Source organism: Triticum urartu, chromosome 2A (assembly GCF_056163025.1).
Source record: "Triticum urartu cultivar PI428250 chromosome 2A, HENAU_Tu73, whole genome shotgun sequence".
In the NCBI taxonomy this organism is placed as follows: Eukaryota; Viridiplantae; Streptophyta; class Magnoliopsida; order Poales; family Poaceae; genus Triticum; species Triticum urartu.
This window is the reverse complement of record NC_141874.1, coordinates 158,395,914-158,415,604: the sequence shown is the minus strand read 5'-3', so window position 1 is coordinate 158,415,604 and position 19,691 is coordinate 158,395,914. Positions and strand designations below refer to the sequence as shown.

Here is a 19,691-nt window from a genome sequence, read left to right as displayed (position 1 = left end):
CTTCACTACATCTCGACACTACACCAGGCCCTTCTGCACCACCGAACTCCAACGCCGACCCGGCCCCTTCATATACTCCTGATGGGAATGAGTAGATGCTCTATGTCTTCAAACCTTTTTGGTCATTACTGACAAAAGGGGGAGAAGCATATGAGTTGATAGTCTTCAAGCGGGTCCTTATGGGTGGTTGCACTATTTTTGCCAAGTGTTTACAACACTCGTCTTTTGATACATTTGGTTTTCTGGGTTGTAACACTTAAACTCGATGGTCGTCTGCTACTTTCTTCGCTACTCTGTGATGCGATGATAAATTCCGCATGAAGTGATTTTGCAGACGTCCATTTTTCATTATGCATGTCATTCTCTTCGCTATATCTTATATGCATGATGAATTGTCTTCATAAGTTGAAGAGGATCTCCACCAAGTAAAACCTGCCATGTGCATTTGCATTCAAAAGCAAACTACTTATATGCACATCTTCAGGGGGAGCCTTTTGCCACTTATGAAAACAATGCCGTAATTCTCAACATTCACATACTTTTATCCCCGTTGAAAACTTCAACCAGCTTGTCATCAATCACCAAAAAGGGGGAGATTGTAAGTGCGTCTAGTGCCACCCCTAGTGGGTTTTGGAGTATTGACGACAAACTTGGTTGAGGGACTAATGTGTTTGTGAGAATTGCAGGATAACACGGGTAGTAGTCCCTCATTGATTCGGTTTACCTACCAGAGATGACCCCTAAAAATGTGTGAAGACATTGAAGACAATGGCGGTCTGTGATGATATTCACATTGAAGACTATGACATGAGAAGACATCGCATGAAGACTATGGAGTGCGAAGACATAGTTGTTTCGTAGTTTCCTTTTCTTCTTTGTTGAGTCATAGGAACCACTGTACTGTTAAGTGGGATCCAAGTGAACAAAGTCAGAGTGACTGATGTGATGCTCAACCAAATCCTATGTCTTCGAGCGAAGACTATGAGAGCAAATCTTATCCAGAGCTGGATGAGTCAGCTTTGCTTGTAGCCCAAGTCAAGCTGCCGCGTGTGTTTGAAATCTGACCGTTGGACACGTGGCAGTTCCTTAGTGACTGCCGGCGTTCTGGGAATGGGGGTACCCAGACTTGCCTGCTTGCGGCCCGTGGCGTGGCTCCATCAACGGCCCTGTACGGCCCATCTTCACCAGCAAACACTCAAGACCCTCGCATGGGGCCAAGCCTCACGAGGTGGACGACGCAAGACCTCCTCAGGGGCGGCCTCACCAGGCTGGCTCGCGAGGGGCGGAGAGATCAAGGCAAGGGACACCTCGCGAGGTTCCAGTGATGCAAGCCATGACGACTGGAGCCAGGTGGGCGCCAGCGCACGCAATTTCCTCGTTTCCTCTTTAGTGCTAAAGAGGCAAGCGCATGCGAGGAGTCCCGGCAAAGGTTTCCATATCGGTGCAACAAGACCAAGACCAGTAGCACAGAAAGACAGAGGTCGCCGTGGAGCCCAAGACGGCGTCACCACCACAGCCTTTGGCAGGCGAAGACTACTTTTGTCAGGATAGCTTGTACTAGTTGTCCCCCTTCAAATTGGCTGTTGTGGGATCCCTTCCCGCCTAATATTTGGGAAGAGGACCCAAGCCTCTATATATAGGACTAGCCACCATCGTAGCAAGGGGATCGAATTCTGATCCGATCCGAGATAGCGTCAACTCACCAAGCACAAGAACACCTCACCACAGGACGTTGTTATTCCCTTGTAACTATTCATCCTCAGCCCAAGAGGCAATCCACCACACCACACTGGAGTAGGGTATTACACCACATCGGTGGCCCGAACCAGTATAAACTCTTGTGTCTCTTGTTCTTTGGGTTCGTCGAGCTAGGCCGTGAAATCATGATGTGTGCGAGCTAGAGAGGGGGGAGATCTTTGTGCGTACCCAAGTGTTCGAACCTCAAGGGTTTTGCCAGAACCAGAAATCCGACATTTGGCGCGCCAGGTAGGGGTGCGCTTAAGCTTTCCTCTTTGTCAATCCATGATCCGCCACTCCACCAAGTTCATGGCCGACGCTCGTCGGGCCCGCGCTGAGCGCCGGGCCGCCCTCGCCACCCGCATCGCTCAGACAACCCCTGTCGACAGACCTCCCTGTCGTTCTCCATCACCCGCCGCCACTGGCCCGGCGGCAAACAAGCAGCAAGCTTCCTCATTGCACCCCTCCGTGCGGCGAGGCAGACGCACCGCCACCCCGTCGCTGACTCCGGCCGGCTCATCGTCTCACGCTCGCCGCGCACCCACGGACGCGCAGGCCGCGCTGCTCATGGCACACGAGCTGCTGCGCTACCGCCCGGTCGACGACCTCTACGAGGACTGGTTGGACCGCATCGTCGAGCTCGTCAGCGCCGCGGGGGGCTCTCTTGCGCCATCCCTCTCGCTGCCTCGCCCACCCCCAGCTGCGGGCGATGTGGCTCACGGAGCGCCTCCGCCCCCTCAGCACCAAGATGGCGCCCTCGCGCCAAGGCGTACGGCTCATGGAGCGCCTCCGCCTTCTCCGCGTCAAGACGGCGTCCTCGCTTCAAGATGTGCAGTCCCGCGGCGTGATCCACCGCGTCATGTGCCCGCGCATGAAGAAAGAAGTTGCGAAGAAATTCCCCGTCCGCAAGAAAACGCTCCACCGCTCCCAGCACCGCCATGTCAAGATTGCTTGCCGCGGCAGGGCCATGAACTGTGAGGTTGCCAGCAAAACCCATCTGTGTTGAGGAGTGCACCAGAGTCTGAACTAATCCTCACAGCAGGACTGCCACAACCGCGGGTTCGCGCCATCGAAATGAGGTAGATCAGCCCGAACACCAAACAAGAATGCATCAGCAGTATCCGGAGAATTCGAATCATGCCCAGGAGGAAATCGAGTAGGGAAATTGGAATCACGCGCACCTCTGACCGGAGGAGGGACATATGTGTTATGTGCCTTCTGTCGGTGTCAAAACCGGCGGATCTCGGGTAGGGGGTCCCGAACTGTGCGTCTAAGGCGGATGGTAACAGGAGGCGGGGGACACAATGTTTACCCAGGTTCGGGCCCTCTCGATGGAGGTAATACCCTACTTCCTGCTTGATTGATCTTGATGATATGAGTATTACAAGAGTTGATCTACCACGAGATCGGAGAGGCTAAACCCTAGAAGCTAGCCTATGGTATGATTGTTGTTGTCCTACGGACTAAAAACCTCCGGTTTATATAGACACCGGAGGGGCTAGGGTTACACAGAGTCGGTTACAAGGGAGGAGATCTACATATCTGAATCGCCAAGCTTGCCTTCCACGCAAAGGAGAGTCCCACCCGGACACGGGACGAAGTCTTCAATCTTGCATCTTCATAGTTCAACAGTCCGGCCAAGGGATATAGTCCGGCTGTCCGAGGACCCCCTAATCCAGGACTCCCTCACCTTCTCCCGGTGTTCCTGGTCGATGTCGAGGGAGTCGGAAGCAGTACCACGACCACTCCCAGCCAATCTGGACGACGAGGTCTCGACGCGCCCTGGTGGTTCCTTTGACCACTCGCCACGGATCTGCTCGAGCTCGAGGTTGAGCTAGTTGCGCATGCCATCGACCCGCATCGACAACAGTCCGTCGAGCGTGGTCGTGTTCACCTGAATCAGCTTGTCGACGGCCTGGAGAAGGTTCTCGTCGTGCTCCTTCAAGCGTTGATCCAAATCGGCGGTGAAGTCCGCCCTCAGAAGTGCATACACCCCGCGCCCGTCCTCGGACAACTTGTCCATCACCTCTTCTCATCGCCCATCACGCCATCGTGTCCCGTGGTGGTGTCATGGCAACTCCAGGACCGCTGAATCTGACACCAACTGTAAGCAACTCGCTAGATCAGGGGAATTGCTAGGGTTTTGAAATGGAAAAGGGGATTTGTTTGGTAGCTTATCCGCCAACCTCCCTCACAGCTACCAGATTACACCGGCCGAAGCCGTCGGCCAGGTCCAAGCCAATTCAAAAACAGAGAGAGTCATCCTATTTAAGCTAGCGACCGTTAACACAGTTAACGGGCCGTGGAATAGTCCTTCAGCCATCTGGGTGGGTTGGCTTCGCGCCTGGGCCGATGGGTCGGGCCTTCTGCTTGAACGATTCTCCCCATGCCTGCTTCACTTGTCGGATCCGCTACAGGGTCTTGTTCGCTTGCCGCCTGCTCGTTCTGATCCGCAGGATCAGTGCTGCACTTGGGGACGCTGACAATGTATCTTATGTCTTCTAGGTGTGTTGAATGATGCGTCGGATAAGTAGTTAGCACTTTTGCGAACCAATCTGTGGTTGGATGGTTAGAGGGACTGTGGTATCCCAACCCACCAGGGTTCAAATCCTGGTGCTCGCATTTATTCCTGAATTTATTTAAGAATTTTTGGTGATGCGCATTCAGTGAGAGGAGACGTTCCCGTCGACGACGAGGTGCCTACGGTGACTTCATAAATTTCAAGATGATATGCGGACTCGGTCTTTCGGAGGTGTGTTGGCCCAGACCCGACGTCGAGTACTTTCCGACGACTGGAGACGACCGATGACGAACGAAGCTTGCTGACGAACTCGACGATTTACTTTACGCCGAGTGGAACCGTAGTACAAAGCTAGCCTTGTCCTTGATCGATCTTTCCTGGACATGATGGAGTAGTACTTTTAGCCGTCCGAGACACCAACGCAGTACGTATACAATCAATCAAAGGTACACGAATACTTTGACTCGATTTGGATGGCTACAGGCTCGTGTCGAGCCTGTCGTAACTTTTATTGCTTTTTTGGTTGTGTTTACAAGGGGCTATACAAACATATATATAGTAGCAAGATTGGCTAGCTAACCTACTCGGTTACTACTCCTAATCCTACTAGGTGATGAATACGAAACCTACACGGACACACGCACATGTCGTGTTTAGTTCCAACAATCACCCCCCTAAACACGACGTCGTTACGTTACAGCTCCCACGCCGATCCTTCTTGTCATCTCTAAGAACTTCTCTCAATCCAAAGCCTTGGTTAGGATATCCGCCAGTTGATCATCGTTGCAAACATAGTTGACCTTCATCTTACCTTCTTCCACGCAGTCCTTTATATAGTGATACACCGTATCAATGTGCTTGCTCCTTTCATGCCACACCAGATCCTCGCATAGAAAAGTTATAGACTTGCCGTCAACATTGAGCACCACCTGTTCCGGATCTCGATCCATGAGATCACCGTGTAGCCTCCTTAGCCACACACCTTGACACGCCGCAGCGGCCGCTGCGATATACTCGATTGCATCAACGGCAGTTACTTTACTCTTCTTGCTTAGCTCAAGACGAGGTTCCATTGGAGCATCAATTGGATTGCAATATTTCATGCCATATTTTTCAAGTATCTTCCTTGCATATGCCACCTGGCATAGCGTGATCCCCTCCGTCTTTTGATGTACCTCTATCCCGGGGTAGTAGCTCAAAAAACCGAGATCATCCATCTTGAAAAGCTCTTTCATCTGTAGCTTGAACTTTGCAATCAACTCTTCATCTGCTCCGGTAATTAATAGGTCGTCGACGTAGATGCCAACTAGTAGACGATCCCTTCCTTCACCTCTCTTGCACATTGCATGCTCTTGTGGGGCTTTCTCAAATCCAAGAGAAACCAATGTCCGATCAAGTTTGATGTTCCACTCCTGAGGTCCTTGCCATAGTTCATACAAGATTTTGTGTAACTTCAGTACCTTGTGTTCTTCTCCCTCTTTGATGAATCCCAGTGGTTGGTTCACATAAACGTCTCCTTCTAACTCGCCATTCAAAAATGCGGAGTTTACATCCAAGTGATGTACCTTCCATGATTCTTGAGCCGCGAGAGCGATGAGTAATCTCACCGACTCCATCTTTGCAATGGGAACGAACAATTCTTCGAAGTCCACACATTTCTCTTGCACATACTCTTTGGCTACTAGCCTCGACTTGTGCTTCACACATCCTTCGACATCTTTCTTGATCTTAAATTCCCACTTGAGCTTTATAGCTTTTTCATTGTTGAGAAGATCCACAAACTTCCATTCATTGTTGTCGTGGATCAACCCCAACTCCTCTTCCGTAGCCTGACGCCAATACTCCTCCATATTTGCGTCTTCAAAATTTTCCGGTTCCTCGATGTGCAAACATCGTTGCCCTTTACTTTTCATCTTCACCGATTTTATTTGAAGCGCTTCATCTGGTTCATGTGGTCGTTCTTCTGTCTCCAGTGCTATCGAAGGAGACGGCACATCTTTTGAAGTTGCCAAACTTCTCTTTTCTGGCATTTTGGCCACACCCAAACTGCTCTCTAGAGAAGAACCTGCAACGCTTGGGCTGCTACTTTCCTGACCACCAGCCACTAGGCTAACTTCTATTTGTCCAACTGCAGCACCTTCTGACGCGTGTCCTTTTCCTGGACCGTGCCCACCTTCTAGCCTGTTGGAAAAGCCTCCAAAGGCTCCCGTGGATGTACCTCCTCCACCGAGTGGGCTGCCTAATGGTGAACTTGGCGCAACATGCACACCTCCTGTTGACTTGCCCGGTCTACTGCGCGATGCAACGCTTGCGTCGGTCGACTGCACGAGCGACCTACTGGGTGCAGCACCTCCAGTTGTGCCTGGACTAGTCTTGTCTGGTGCGCTACAACTCATGACGCCTGCGCTCCTAGCCGAACCGGCTGGCTTCATGTAGGCAGCACACTCGTCTGGTCTGAGTGTAACTCGCCGCACATCTCGATTTGCCTTGTGATGTTTTGACACGACCACATCGAGACGCCTTCTGCCGTGGACTTCTAACGCCACGTCTTCGTCTATCTTCAGATTTTGTGAATTACTCTTTCGGCCACAGCTGGCCTCTCGCGGAGGCGCCGCACAAAGACTGCTTCTCCATGGCCGTGCACACGCAGCTATCGCCGCATCCGTTCTAGCAAAGTTGGCACTTACGTCCATAACATTGACATAAGTTTTGGAATCACTCCCCGTATCTATAGCTTCGACACAGGTTTCCGAACCATGATCATGATGGCAAACTTTTTCTTCCACAAGCTCGACAATTTCTTTAGTCAACACTTGACAGTCTGGATCCTCCTCGTCCACCAGTTTACACATCAACATCATGTCACCATCATCTCCTTGCTGGGCCATCAGCGCCTTCTGCTTTGGTGCTTCCTCGCAGCTAGCCTTGAAGTGGCCGAGGAGTCCACAGTTATAACACCTCACTTTCCTGATGTCAAACTTTCTCCTCGGTGGTGGTGCAGCCTCATTGTCTGAGTCGTCGTCCGAGTCAGCGAAGTTCTTTCTCGCCGAACGCTGCTTTCCCTTCTTCTTGCTGCTGCTCTTGGACCCGCCTTGCTTTTCAAGGGCGATCCACTGCGCCTTTGTGAGCATCACAAGCTCGTTGTTCCCCCCGTCCCCAAGACTGTATCGCATACGCTCGTCGTGAGCCTTGTAGCGTCCGACGAGATCATCAATGGAGAGGGTCTCGAGATCGACACACTGCTCGATCACCATGACAATTTGCAGGTACCGGGGAGGGCCGCGCGCAAGAACCGCCGGACAACCGAGGCCTCTGTGAGGTTTTCTCCAAGCGCGCGAATCTGATTGACGAGAGTAGCCACCCGTGAAGCGAACGCATCCACGGACTCATCATCGCCCATGACCAAAGTCTCGTAGTTCCTTAGGAGAGTTTGGAGATTGGCTTGCTTGACACGGGTGTGTCCCTCGAACATGAGCTTCAGCTTATCCCACACCTCCTTTGCCGTTGCTTTGGTGATTAGGCGCTGGAGGACATCCATCGGCATCACCGAGTAAATCGCCGACGCCGCCTGCCGATCCTTCCGGTGCTCGGCTCCCTCCTTCTTGAACGCGTCGCCTCCGGTATCCACCGCATCCCATAGCTCATTGGTACGGAGACCACACTCCATGAGGGCCTTCCAGACCCCGAAGTTCTCGCGATCAAACCGTGGATACGACGAACTCGCTGGAGCAGCAATTACTTTAGCCGCACCGGAGTACTCCGCCAACTGCTTGGTCTTCTCGTCGTCCGACATGATCCTCCGTTACTAGAAGATCAACCTTGCTCTGATACCAATTGTTGGCCCAGACCCGACGTCGAGTACTTTCCGACGACTGAAGACGACCGACGACGAACGAAGCTCGCTGACGAACTCAACGATTTACTTTACGCCGAGTGGAACTGTAGTACAAAGCTAGCCTTGTCCTTGATCGATCTTTCCTGGACGTGATGGACTAGTACTTTTAGCCGTCCGAGACACCAACGCAGTACGTATACAATCAATCAAAGGTACACGAATACTTTGACTCGATTTGGATGGCTACAGGCTCGTGTCGAGCCTGTCGTAACTTTGCATTGCTTTTCTGGTTGTGTTTACAAGGGGCTATACAAACATATATATAGTAGCAAGATTGGCTAGCTAACCTACTCGGTTACTACTCCTAATCCTACTAGGTGATGAATACGAAACCTACACGGACACACGCACATGTCGTGTTTAGTTCCAACAAGGTGCTCATAGGGGTAGGGTGTGCATGTGTGCATTCCTAGGGATGAGTATATGCACGTGTATATGAGTGTTTGCGTCTGTACCGTGTTAAAAAAAGTAGTTAGCACTTTGCACTTCATCTGCACAGAGTTTTTTGCTTCAACTTTTTTTTTTCTAAAGTTCAAAGACGAAAATATTTTTCTTCATCTGCTGTGAGTTGCTCCTACGGTGTGGCAATGTAGCCGATGTTACTCATCAAATTCCATGGGGTCCATGCTAGGATCACCCGTGCATGGAGGGAAAAAGGGCCATAATGATGTGAAATGCACACATGCCATTAAAACTATTGCATTATTATCATATTTGATTGATGACGGCTGGCATGGACGTGTTTATAATCTTAAATTCAATTATTAGCTTATACTCCTATCATTTAGTATTTGTATATATGCAGCAATACATAAGTGGATAGGCTTGCTGGTTTAAATAGACTCGATTCAAATACGTTTGTAGTAGTACTGATTTGCATAGAGGTTTTGGATTGGATTTTAAAGCATACCGCGTGCGGCTCACCTAGGCGAAAAGTTCGGCAAGATCACGGAGTCCAAAGTTGATCACCCAATTTTCTGCAGGCCCGGAAAGAGAAAAAAGCGGAGGAGAAAACGAGGCAGCGAGGAGCGGACGGGGCAAAGAAGCGTCGAGAAACGCACCACCACCCCCAACCGACCCCCCGCATCGTCCGTACCGGCCGGTGGATAGAGCCATAGAGGGATCTCCGATCTCGGCCCTCCTGGCCAACACCGCCCCGCGCGACGAGTCCATCGCGAGCCCGGCATCCTCTCGACGGCAAAACCTAGCCTCCCCGCCGCGTCCCGTCGGATCGCGTCCGTCCCCGAGCGGAGGAGGAGGAGGCGGGCGCCCTAGGAGGGGCATCCCGAGGTAGTCGTGGCGCTGTTCCGCGGCTGCTTCTCGTTCGGGTCGGCGGGGCGGAGAAGGCCCGCGGCCTCGCCCTTGCCATCGCCGCCGCGCGTGACCGCCGCATCGGCATCGGACGACGGCGCCAAGATGAAGGGCCTCTTCAAGTCGAAGCCGCGGACGCCGGCCGACGTGGTGCGGCAGACGCGTGAGCTCCTCATCTACGTGGACCTCCACGCCGGCTCACGCGGCGCCGACCCCAAGCGAGAGGAGGAGAAGGTGAGATCGAATCCGGCCGGCCTTCCTGTTTCGATGCCCCGTCCCTGCCCACCGATTTGGCTCGGATCGCGCATGGGAGTGGAAGCTTTTTATCCCTTGCTTGGTTTGGCCTGATTTGTGCCTCCGCACTCTTATTTCTATGAGCGTTGCAGCGGGTGGAACGTTGCTGCTTGCGTGACCGCTATGTATTATTCGTCGCTGCTCGATTTGCTGCTATTTAGGCCGTTGTAGGACTTAACTAGCTTACTTCATTATAATCTATATGATGATTACATGACTGTAGCATATTAAAAGGGGCTGGTTCAGGGAATTCAGGAAGATACGTTTTTTGGTATATGAGCATAACTAAGTTACTTAATTAGGATAATGTTGCAGATGGGGCATGTGATAGATGGTAGGCGGTTTACTCGTCGTACATAAATTCAATGTATGCTTACAATTTTGGTATATGAGCTGCAAGTCAATTGCGATAATATTTTAGATGGGGCATGTGATAGATGGTAGGCGGTTTACTCGTCATTCATAAATTCAATGTATGCTTACAATTTTGGTATATGAGCTGCAAGTCAATTACGATAATGTTGCGGACGGGCATGAGATAGATGTTCGATGGCTTGCTTGCCATCATTAATAAATTCATAATTCGATGTATGCTTCTTGTTACCGTACATTCGACGTAGGAAGTAAGCAGGATTGTGCAGCAAGAGTGAACGCCAAGCTTCTAAATTAGGACCCTCTTATCTGGGGAGCGTTCGCTTGGAGGGGTGGCATTGCGAACATTTTGATGGCATTTTTAGTTGGTCTGGGGTGGCAGTTTCTTCAGAACAGCATTTCATTTTCTGGAATGAAGGCTCAAAACTGCCATCCTCCCAGAAAATGCCATGTTGTTCTGAAGAAACTGCCACCCTCGATACAACTGAAACTGCCATGAAAAACGTTCGAAATCCCATGCTTTCCTGGCGAACGGCCGCCAGTTAGCTTTTCCGCTAAATTGTGGATCATGTAGTGGTCATGCCACTCAGCAAGAGCAGGGCGAGCAGAGTGGTCGGAGGTTCTGGTGAGTACATAGATTGACATGGCAGCAGCTCTCTGCATGACGTGGTACAAGGAACCTCCAAACGGTGTCGTGGGCATTCCATAGGCGCCACATCCCAACAGCAAAGGGGGAGGAATCTAGGAAATGAAGCGCTTCACTGCGATCATACAATTAAGATTACACTTGGATAGTGAAAGTGGGATCAGTGGTGGCACATAGATCGTAGGTCAGAAAGAAGTCATGGAGGCAGAGGCTAGAGCCAGTTCTGTTTCATCAACTGTCTCCCTCCACACAGCTTCCCTTCTGTGCTGTTGTAGCTGATGTACATGGGCCACAAGCTAGCTCTTCAGCCCAATTGCTGCGAAACCGTGCAGCCCAACATACATTACCATGCCCGTGAGACTTCTCTAGTGAGCTGCTGACTGTGGGCACACAATAGGGCTAACTATGAAATTATTAATCTGCAACACTAAACTATCTCAACTTAAGTAATGCTTCTTCGGGTCAGCTTCATGAGGAGTAATAACAAAGGTGCAACCACCCTGATCTATGTCTTAACTCAGCATAAAAATCTTTACTTGAGCAATGAATGTCTTCTTGGAGTAATAGTAGTGATATTCTTTTGAAGAAGATATTATTTTGAATATGTGCTAGCACATGGCCATTTGATTGCTCTGATTTTATGCATTACGCGGAACTTTGGTATTCTTCTCAAATTGTTCTGACAATAATACTTCTCGACTCAAATGATATGTTCCTGTATACTAACTGCAGCTTACATTATGTTTACGCAGATGGCAGAATTAAGCAAAAATATAAGGGATTTGAAGTGTATTCTGTATGGCAACGGCGAACAGGAGCCTGTCACTGAAGCTTGCGTGCAATTGACCCAAGAATTCTTCAGAGAGAACACTTTACGATTATTAATTATGTGTGTTCCGAAAGTAAACCTGGAGGTATTTAACTTGATTTTGTATTTTTAGATCATGACAAGAGTATATAAATATTTTATTCAATAGATACCTTTATTGTTATTATTCAGATGTCTTAATCTCATAGATAACATTTATTTGCACTTTGGATTGTTGCAGGCAAGGAAAGATTCTACTCAAATTGTTGCAAATTTGCAACGACAGCAAGTCAACTCAAGGATACTTGCATCTGAATACCTTGAGGCAAATAAAGATCTTTTGGACACCTTAATTTCTGGGTAAGTCCTAATAAGTAAATAAAAGCTACACAGCGGTGCTTCCTTTAAAAGAATGTTTCTTTCCCGAATCTTGATTTTTTATCTTCCTATTTTTATTTTGTGCTTGTTACTGCTGCTTGGGCGCTTGCATTGACCTTCATGGCTCCATGTGACTGAAAGCTGCGTGCTTCCGTGCTACATATATCACACTTTTAACTTAATAAATCAGAATGACCAAATGAAGACGCATAATATTGTTTCCTTTAAATTTGAAGTCATACCATCGGATGCATGTATTCTTCTGGTATTTATGAAATACCCCCTCCGTCTCAAAATAAGTGTTTCAACTCTGTACTAACTCTAATACAAAGTTGTACTAAGTTTGAGACACTTATTTTGGGGTACTTCCTCCGTCCGGAATTACTTGTCATCAAAATGAATGAAAATGGATGTATCTAAAACTAAAATACATCTACATACATCCATTTCAATGACAAGTATTTCCGGACGGAGGGTTTATTACTAAATATAATTTAGCGAATGTTTATGCCCCCATTAGTTCTTTTGTGGCTTGTGTCACATGATCAGTCAGTAACTGACATTCACGGCCATCTCACAGAAATAGTACTGGGATGATTGTCGAAGTTTGATCTAGCTTGAATTCCTTTGGATTCATGTTCTATTCTATTTTCATGTATCAGGCTACATGATACATGATGCTAGTGTCTTTATATTTTTGAGACATAAAATTTGGCAATACATTTGCGAAGTAAGCAACTCATCTACCAAATGTGGCCAGTTTTGGGAAGTTGCATTGGTTATATGGTTATTGTTTCCAACTATTGCTTCTGTTTTGTTAATAACTTTTGTAATACTGTTGCTTGATTCATTTATTTCTTGACCTCACAGGTACGAGGATACAGAGGTTGCTTTACATTATGGTGCAATGTTGAGGGAATGTATTCGCCATCAGAGTATTGCAAGGTGCCATTACTGGATTGGAATGTTGACATAACTGTATAAACCCATCACACATATACCTATCAACCAAGATCCGTAGGATGAAGGCTTCTTTTATGGGAGCAATACAGGATAACTCTAATGGTATCTACATTATAATAGCAATTTATAGAGAGCCCAAAAGAAAGCCAGACACAAGACACCGAAAAAGCTTTTATAAGTTGACCCCACCACTATAAAATTCTTAAGATATTTATAAAGAGGTCGAAATATGCATTCCACATTATCCACACGTACCCTTTTTTGTTGGAAAGGGTCACGGAGCACACTAGAGTTACTACCCACGAATTGAAAACTGAAAATGTATGTCGCAGACCCCTTTACGGTATACCTGTGGCTGCAAACTTTGGAGGCTGTTTTGGTGTTGGTACTTCATGCACTATATATAAAAAGTTTCGAGGGATATGTGTCAACACCATTAGAAGACAGCAGTGCATATCTAACGCCAAGGTCCTGTTGTGTGAATGGTTCTTGTATGCATGTAAAAGCAGTACCTCGCAGACATGGCGAGCTTTTGTAGTGTGATCTGGTTGATATTGGAAGTGTTTTTTGAGCTCCATTCTTCTCCAGAATAGTATATGCACTTAACAGAGCTGTATGAACTGCGAGTTGCAGAAATGATGCTTGATTATCAAAGTATTTGTTCATTGACAGGTATGTTCTAGAGTCTGATCACATGAAGAAGTTCTTTGACTATATACAAATTCCAAATTTTGACATAGCATCAGATGCTTCTGCAACCTTCAAGGTGACTTGCTTTTTCATTTCCTGCTGTTTGCTTCAAATATTGAATTATGAATTAAACAGAACTTGTGTTTGCTCAGACATTTAACCGCCTTTGAGCATTATTGCTTCTGACATCTTTCAGTTTTTTGCTATGCATAGTAATGAGCATTGATAAAATATCAATCTCATTGTTATCACTGTTACTTTGATAAGTATTCAAAAAATATATGGAAATTGATTGGGTGCCCAGTGGATGCCGTGCCCTGCACACACGGTGCGTTGGGTGTGGGTGGATGAGAATGAATGGAGATGCATGTAATAAGCATGGCAGACTGTTATCACCAGAAAATAACAGCACAAACCCATACACAATCATTATGACCTGGAAATGGTACACATGTACAGGTCGCATCCACGGAGTTAAATTTAAACTTTGAAATCGTGTGTGAGAGAGGCATTGGTGCTGCGCTTGGAGGCAGGGCACCTCTCTCATAGCTCGTCAATAGAGCGGAAGCACGTACATTCACAGCAGCTACATGCGTATATACTTGAGCACGTGCGTGTGCTACATGTTGAGCCAAGGGCATGAGCGCATGTGGCGTACTGGCGTTTGACATGCTGAAGCACAGTGACATGCATGTGCATGGGCACACATATACGCACAAGCTACATGGGCACAACACAACTCCATGAGACGTACACATCCATTCACACAGAGTACAAGAGGACGCACATATGCTCCATGGGCATGTATAAGCTCCATGGACACACACTGCATCAATACACACGTAACTGTCCATGACACGCGCGCACGTTGGTCTGACGTAATTTGCATTTCTCTGGTCTATGATTTATCCATGGTGGGTCGTTCATGCATGTGTGCAAACAATATAGCTGCGCCACTTGTCCGGGCTTGCCATGCAGCCTGGCACGCGGTGGGCGCTGAGGTAGTCGGTGTGACCCAACTATCTCTGATGTGGCAGGAGTTTGGCCATTAATGGCCCGACCTGCCGACGCCCCACCTAATCGCTCCGGGCATGGTACTAGCAACATACAACACCATGCCCCCTCGGGCACCAGATAAGGTAGCGCTGTTGCTTGTTTGGTGTGGCACAATTGGCAGCTGTTGCCGTTTCAAGAAGCCATACTTTTGGAAAAACAGTTAAGCTGACTTGCTTTATCCACCCAACTTGTATCTTAGCCCTGCCAAGGATCATACAAGATGACAAAACTATATTGGCAAGGAATGACTTGACGAGTTCAAAGTTCCGAATAAAATATGGGAACATGTTGGCTTGGGTAGTTCTTAATTTTACATCCGCAGTTGTGTTCCTCCTCAGATATTCACATATGGTTTTTTGCATTCATTCTCTTCTACTTGGAACAGGAACTTCTGACAAGGCATAAAGCAACCGTGGCGGAATTTCTTTCGAAGAACTATGACTGGGTCAGTACGCATTATCATTAAACTATATGCCATTAATTTACAGTATTGTATTCTACATCGTACTTCATGCCTTGGTCAGTGCCAAATTGTCAATGAGATTATTTCTGTGTATTTGCCATTAATGAATGTTCATGAACGATATGGTTCTTTATAACGCTCTCTTCATGTCATGGACATTTCGTGGATCATATGCAATTGAATGGCATTTCCTCAGTCTATAAGCTGGCTGGATTAGTAGCTTATTTTGCTATTATGATGCATTTGATGATAAGTTTCTGTTATGCATATGTAATAAATGCTATCATGCGGCATAGTTCGTACATAGTTTCTGCATTCTGTTTGGCCTCATTTGATTCTTTAGGCCCCTTTAGGATGTTTGTATTGTTTCCACTCGTAAACAAATTACAATTATAAATTACTTGTCCCAACAAATACCGTTGGATACGGCTATATTTTCATTCCTCTGCAAAAATGGTGTTTGGGAATGAAACAATGTTGCAGCTTTTTCCCCGATCCCAAAACCTTGCCTCTTTCTCCCCAAATGGGCGGTGTGCTGTTTGCCTCGCCGAGCTCGTGAGTAACTTGAGACTGATCAGGTGGAGCCTGTCCTTTCTCAGAAAAAAAATCAAGAGCTCCTGAGCAGTTTATTACTTTACGGGTGTAATCAGGGAACACTGTTTTTTGGGCTGGTTCAAAATTAGCCATCCAAAAACGTTTTTAGGCTTTCCTGTTTCTTTTTTCAGCTCTGTAAAATTACACTGGTATTGGTACCTCTATGCCAAACAGGGCCTTATCCTTTTTCCTTTTCCTCAGTTCTTTGCAGAATTCAACTCTAGGCTGCTGTCATCATCCAACTACATAACAAAAAGGCAGGCTATCAAGGTATTACTATTTTGTGTGTAGTGGCGGTAAAATTACACTAATTTTGTATGTAGTGGCGGTACTGTTTACCATCATTCTGCATTTGCTATATATTGTGCTTTTCTGTTAAAAGTTATAGTGTGTATTGTTCAGCATGCCTGACTAGTGTCAGTACTCGGTAGACTGTATGCCAAAATGCTCTCTGTAGCTTGCATGCCTTCAATCATCATTCAAATTAGCTTGCGGTGAGCTTTCATGAACCGTTTCCTGTTCTGATAGTAGCAACCAGGAACATCTCAGTTCTTGGAGTAAACTGCTGCACAGCAAGATAGCTGAAAGTTGAAAATTGTGGTAAAAGTCTGTTTGATTTTTCTGATTCAAATTGAAACTTTCAATTTAAAATATACTCCCTCCGTCCCAAAATTCTTGTCTTAGATTTGTCTAAATACAGATGTATCTAATTACGATTTAGTGTTAGATACATCCGTATCTAGACAAATCTAAGACAAGAATTTTGGGACGGAGGGAGTATTAGCTAGAAGAATCAGTACCAACTAGCCTAGTACCAACTAGCAAGATCCCACACACAATCAGCACAGCCTATTCCAGGTTCTACTCCCAGAACAGGCAGTAATAAGGCATGTTCAGCCTTTCAATTTTTGGAGCTGTGGGACCCACATGGCAGAGATGTACAGTACTCCCTCCGTCCCGTAATGTAAGACGTTTCTTGACTCTAGTGTAGTGTCAAAAAACGTCTTACATTATGGGACGGAGGGAGTAGTTAGCAAAAAAGGCAGGGCGGAGATAGTCCCCTCCGCACCAAGGGAATAAAGGCGTTGCCATTTGCCACTGGCATGTTGTGTTTTGTTCATGGTTTATCAGCTTTTCAAAAACAAACATTTTGTCTGGCATTTTACTGGATCCACTGAAAACGTCCAAAATTCTGACACCTACTTACCGTTAGGTTTTATTTAGCTGTATTAATTTATTTTCATATATCATTATTAGTTTATTGAGTATCTTGTATACATTTTCTATTGAATAAATTTTCAGTTTTAATGTTTTTGTTTTCTTCCAGCTGTTGGGAGATATGCTCCTTGATAGATCAAATTCTGCAGTCATGATGCGATATGTTGGTTCAAAGGATAATCTTATGATTCTGATGAATCTTTTAAGGGTAAGTTTGCTGCATTTATAACCTGTAAAAGTTTCAGCGTGCAACTTCTAATGTCATCATCCATGCCAGGAGGTTGCTGTTTAAAGCACATCCTAGCCTGTATTGGCTGATATTAACAAACATCCCCAATCCAACATATTATCATTGTATCTTTTCTATACTGTCCTTGCATATCCTTGGATCTGATATATCCAATATACAGCTATGCTGAAGCTGATCTGAATATGCTAGGCCTTAGGCATTTATGCATCGAAAGTTAAATTCCAAAGAAATGATAAAAACTTCCGTCATTTTTTCTGTTCGAAGGAATGCATGGAAACAGGTTTCACAATCTTATTTTGATTTTTTTTTGTGAACTTCTTTGATCTAGTCTCTGAAGGGCCTACCGTTACTCATTTCCTTCCAGTTTTCACTTATTCATGAAGTTTTCATGTGTAGCTGGTTAGTCTTTTTTCTTTAAACTTCACAAAATCACCATGTCATAGATAATTCCTTTGATGTGTCAGTTGCCTCTTGTATTGAAATCAGAACTCCAAACAATATTAGCTGGAGTAGACTAGCATTGGGCTTATAAGTTGGCATCCATTAATTTCACTGGGATTTCTGCTTGAAACCTAGGGAATATAAATGGTCCTTGCTGGGATATGAGAACTTTTCTCCCCAAGATCTATTATAGAATGTTGCTTATGTTCCTGCCGGTTGTGGGTTGTCCTGTGATTCAACGAATGATGGAACTTCAAAGAATAAAGATATGATGTACTTGTTATTGTCACGAACCAAATGTTGTTTTAACGGGATTCTTTGGTCATATAAAGCTACATTACCGTTCAGTTGCACGAATTTCATTCAGATGCTCATAGTTGAAATGCAGATCAGCACCTTACTGTGTCGTTGCATGATTATCTGTCAATATTACTGTGTTGTCAATTTGCTTATTATTTTCTCAAAATTTTCAGGACTCGAGCAAAAATATTCAAATAGAATCTTTTCATGTGTTCAAGGTGGGTACTGACATCGTAAATAATCTGGCTCCTGTAAATATTTGTTGTTTGTACTCATGCTGATTATCATGTTGCTACATATTTCAGCTATTTGCTGCAAATAAAAACAAACCAGCTGAGGTTGTGAACATACTAGTCACAAATCGAAGCAAGCTTCTTCGATTTTTTGCCGGATTCAAAACTGACAAAGGTAGTTGCATGCTTGTCTGTACTTATGTCTGCACCTGCTTTCTGTGGTTCAGTTTTGTTTTGAGCTTATCAGCTCGTATACGTTATTACCTCAATTGAGCCTTTGCTTATTCTAGGATTTAGTTTTTGCTTGTAACAACTCCCCATGAACTGATAGGTCGTTTACGATTTTGTAGAGGATGAGCAGTTTGAGGCAGACAAGGAGCAGGTCATAAAGGAGATATCAGCATTGTAACTTCCCTGATGTAGCTTGCGGAAGATTACAAGTTAGGCCTTGCTTAAAGTGGCCTCTCGTGTATTACTGTATTTACCTCACCACGAGAGGCTCTTGCATGGATCCACCGTAATATTTATTAGTGAAGCTGTTTGTGTAATAATAGACTTCTGTGTGTTATTATGTTGGAGTCAAGCAACGGCATGATTATAGCTGATGCTGCTACGAGGATGTGATGCTATTTATATGGTTTTGTGGTTGGTCCGAAATTGGGACAGGCGTTTTACCTTATGTTTGGGGTCCTGGCCTTATTTTAAGACACCTGGATCCTTTCATGTACATTATTCTGACATGAGAAGCCTATTGGGGGCCCGGATAGTACTAGACCGATCTAAATTGTGTTGGATCTGTTAGATGTAAAATGAGAGACAGTAGACAGATGTAGAAGTGAACAATTGTCTTTATTAATGATTGATTACAGGTATACAGCCCCGAGGGGATGCATCGAACAGACGCGAGGGTCCGGAGAGATGCGAACGAACAGTCACGCCCTTCGTGCATTGGCGGCGAGGGATAGGGCGCTGATCTGCGCCAGCTCCACCGGTCTGCCTGCGTCCGTTGGATTCATCCATGACATTAGGGCCTTTTTTGGTTCATAGGATAGTATTATCGTAGGAATAGGAATTTTGTAGGAAATGAGATGACATCTCAAATTCTATGAGTAGAAATAGAAAACGAGATGTTATTTAGTTGACAGCAAATGAATTTTTTTATTGAGTCTAGGCTCATTTTTATTTTCCTATAAAATGTGGAAGATAGGAACCAATCCTATGTAGAAATAGGAATCCATTCCTATGAACCAAAGGGATTTAAAAGAAAAAATCTTATAAGAATCATATTCTCTAGAATTCCTATAAAATTCCTCCAAACAAAGGAGGACTAGATCTGTCTCCTTTCAGTCATGATTGTCTCTCAGTCCCGCATCTCGCACGCGTACATGAAAAATAAAGATGCATCCACCTTCTTTTCAACTGCTCGCGCACAACTCTCTCCCACGCGTCTTCCCATGTTTCTACGCACTGACGATTGCAACACCCCATGGCACGGGTTCCAGCTCTGTGTGCAAGTGGTAC

The 19,691-nt window shown here is 46.1% G+C and overlaps 1 protein-coding gene and 1 pseudogene across 1 annotated transcript; one reads left to right on the top strand and one right to left on the bottom strand.

Annotated features, from left to right (window-relative positions):
- Positions 1-4,998: 4,998 nt before the first annotated feature.
- LOC147984372 (uncharacterized) lies at positions 4,999-8,051 on the bottom strand (annotated as a pseudogene).
- A 1,118-nt stretch (positions 8,052-9,169) lies between these two features.
- LOC125536481 (putative MO25-like protein At5g47540) lies at positions 9,170-18,875 on the top strand. The gene is made up of 11 exons (XM_048699709.2): positions 9,170-9,698; positions 11,529-11,690; positions 11,826-11,944; positions 12,833-12,907; positions 13,598-13,691; positions 15,057-15,116; positions 15,930-15,998; positions 17,056-17,154; positions 18,111-18,155; positions 18,243-18,345; positions 18,521-18,875. Exons 1-11 carry the CDS (start codon positions 9,570-9,572, stop codon positions 18,577-18,579), a joined length of 1,014 nt encoding a protein of 337 aa, XP_048555666.1. The 5' UTR covers positions 9,170-9,569; the 3' UTR covers positions 18,580-18,875.
- The last annotated feature ends 816 nt before the right edge of the window (positions 18,876-19,691 follow it).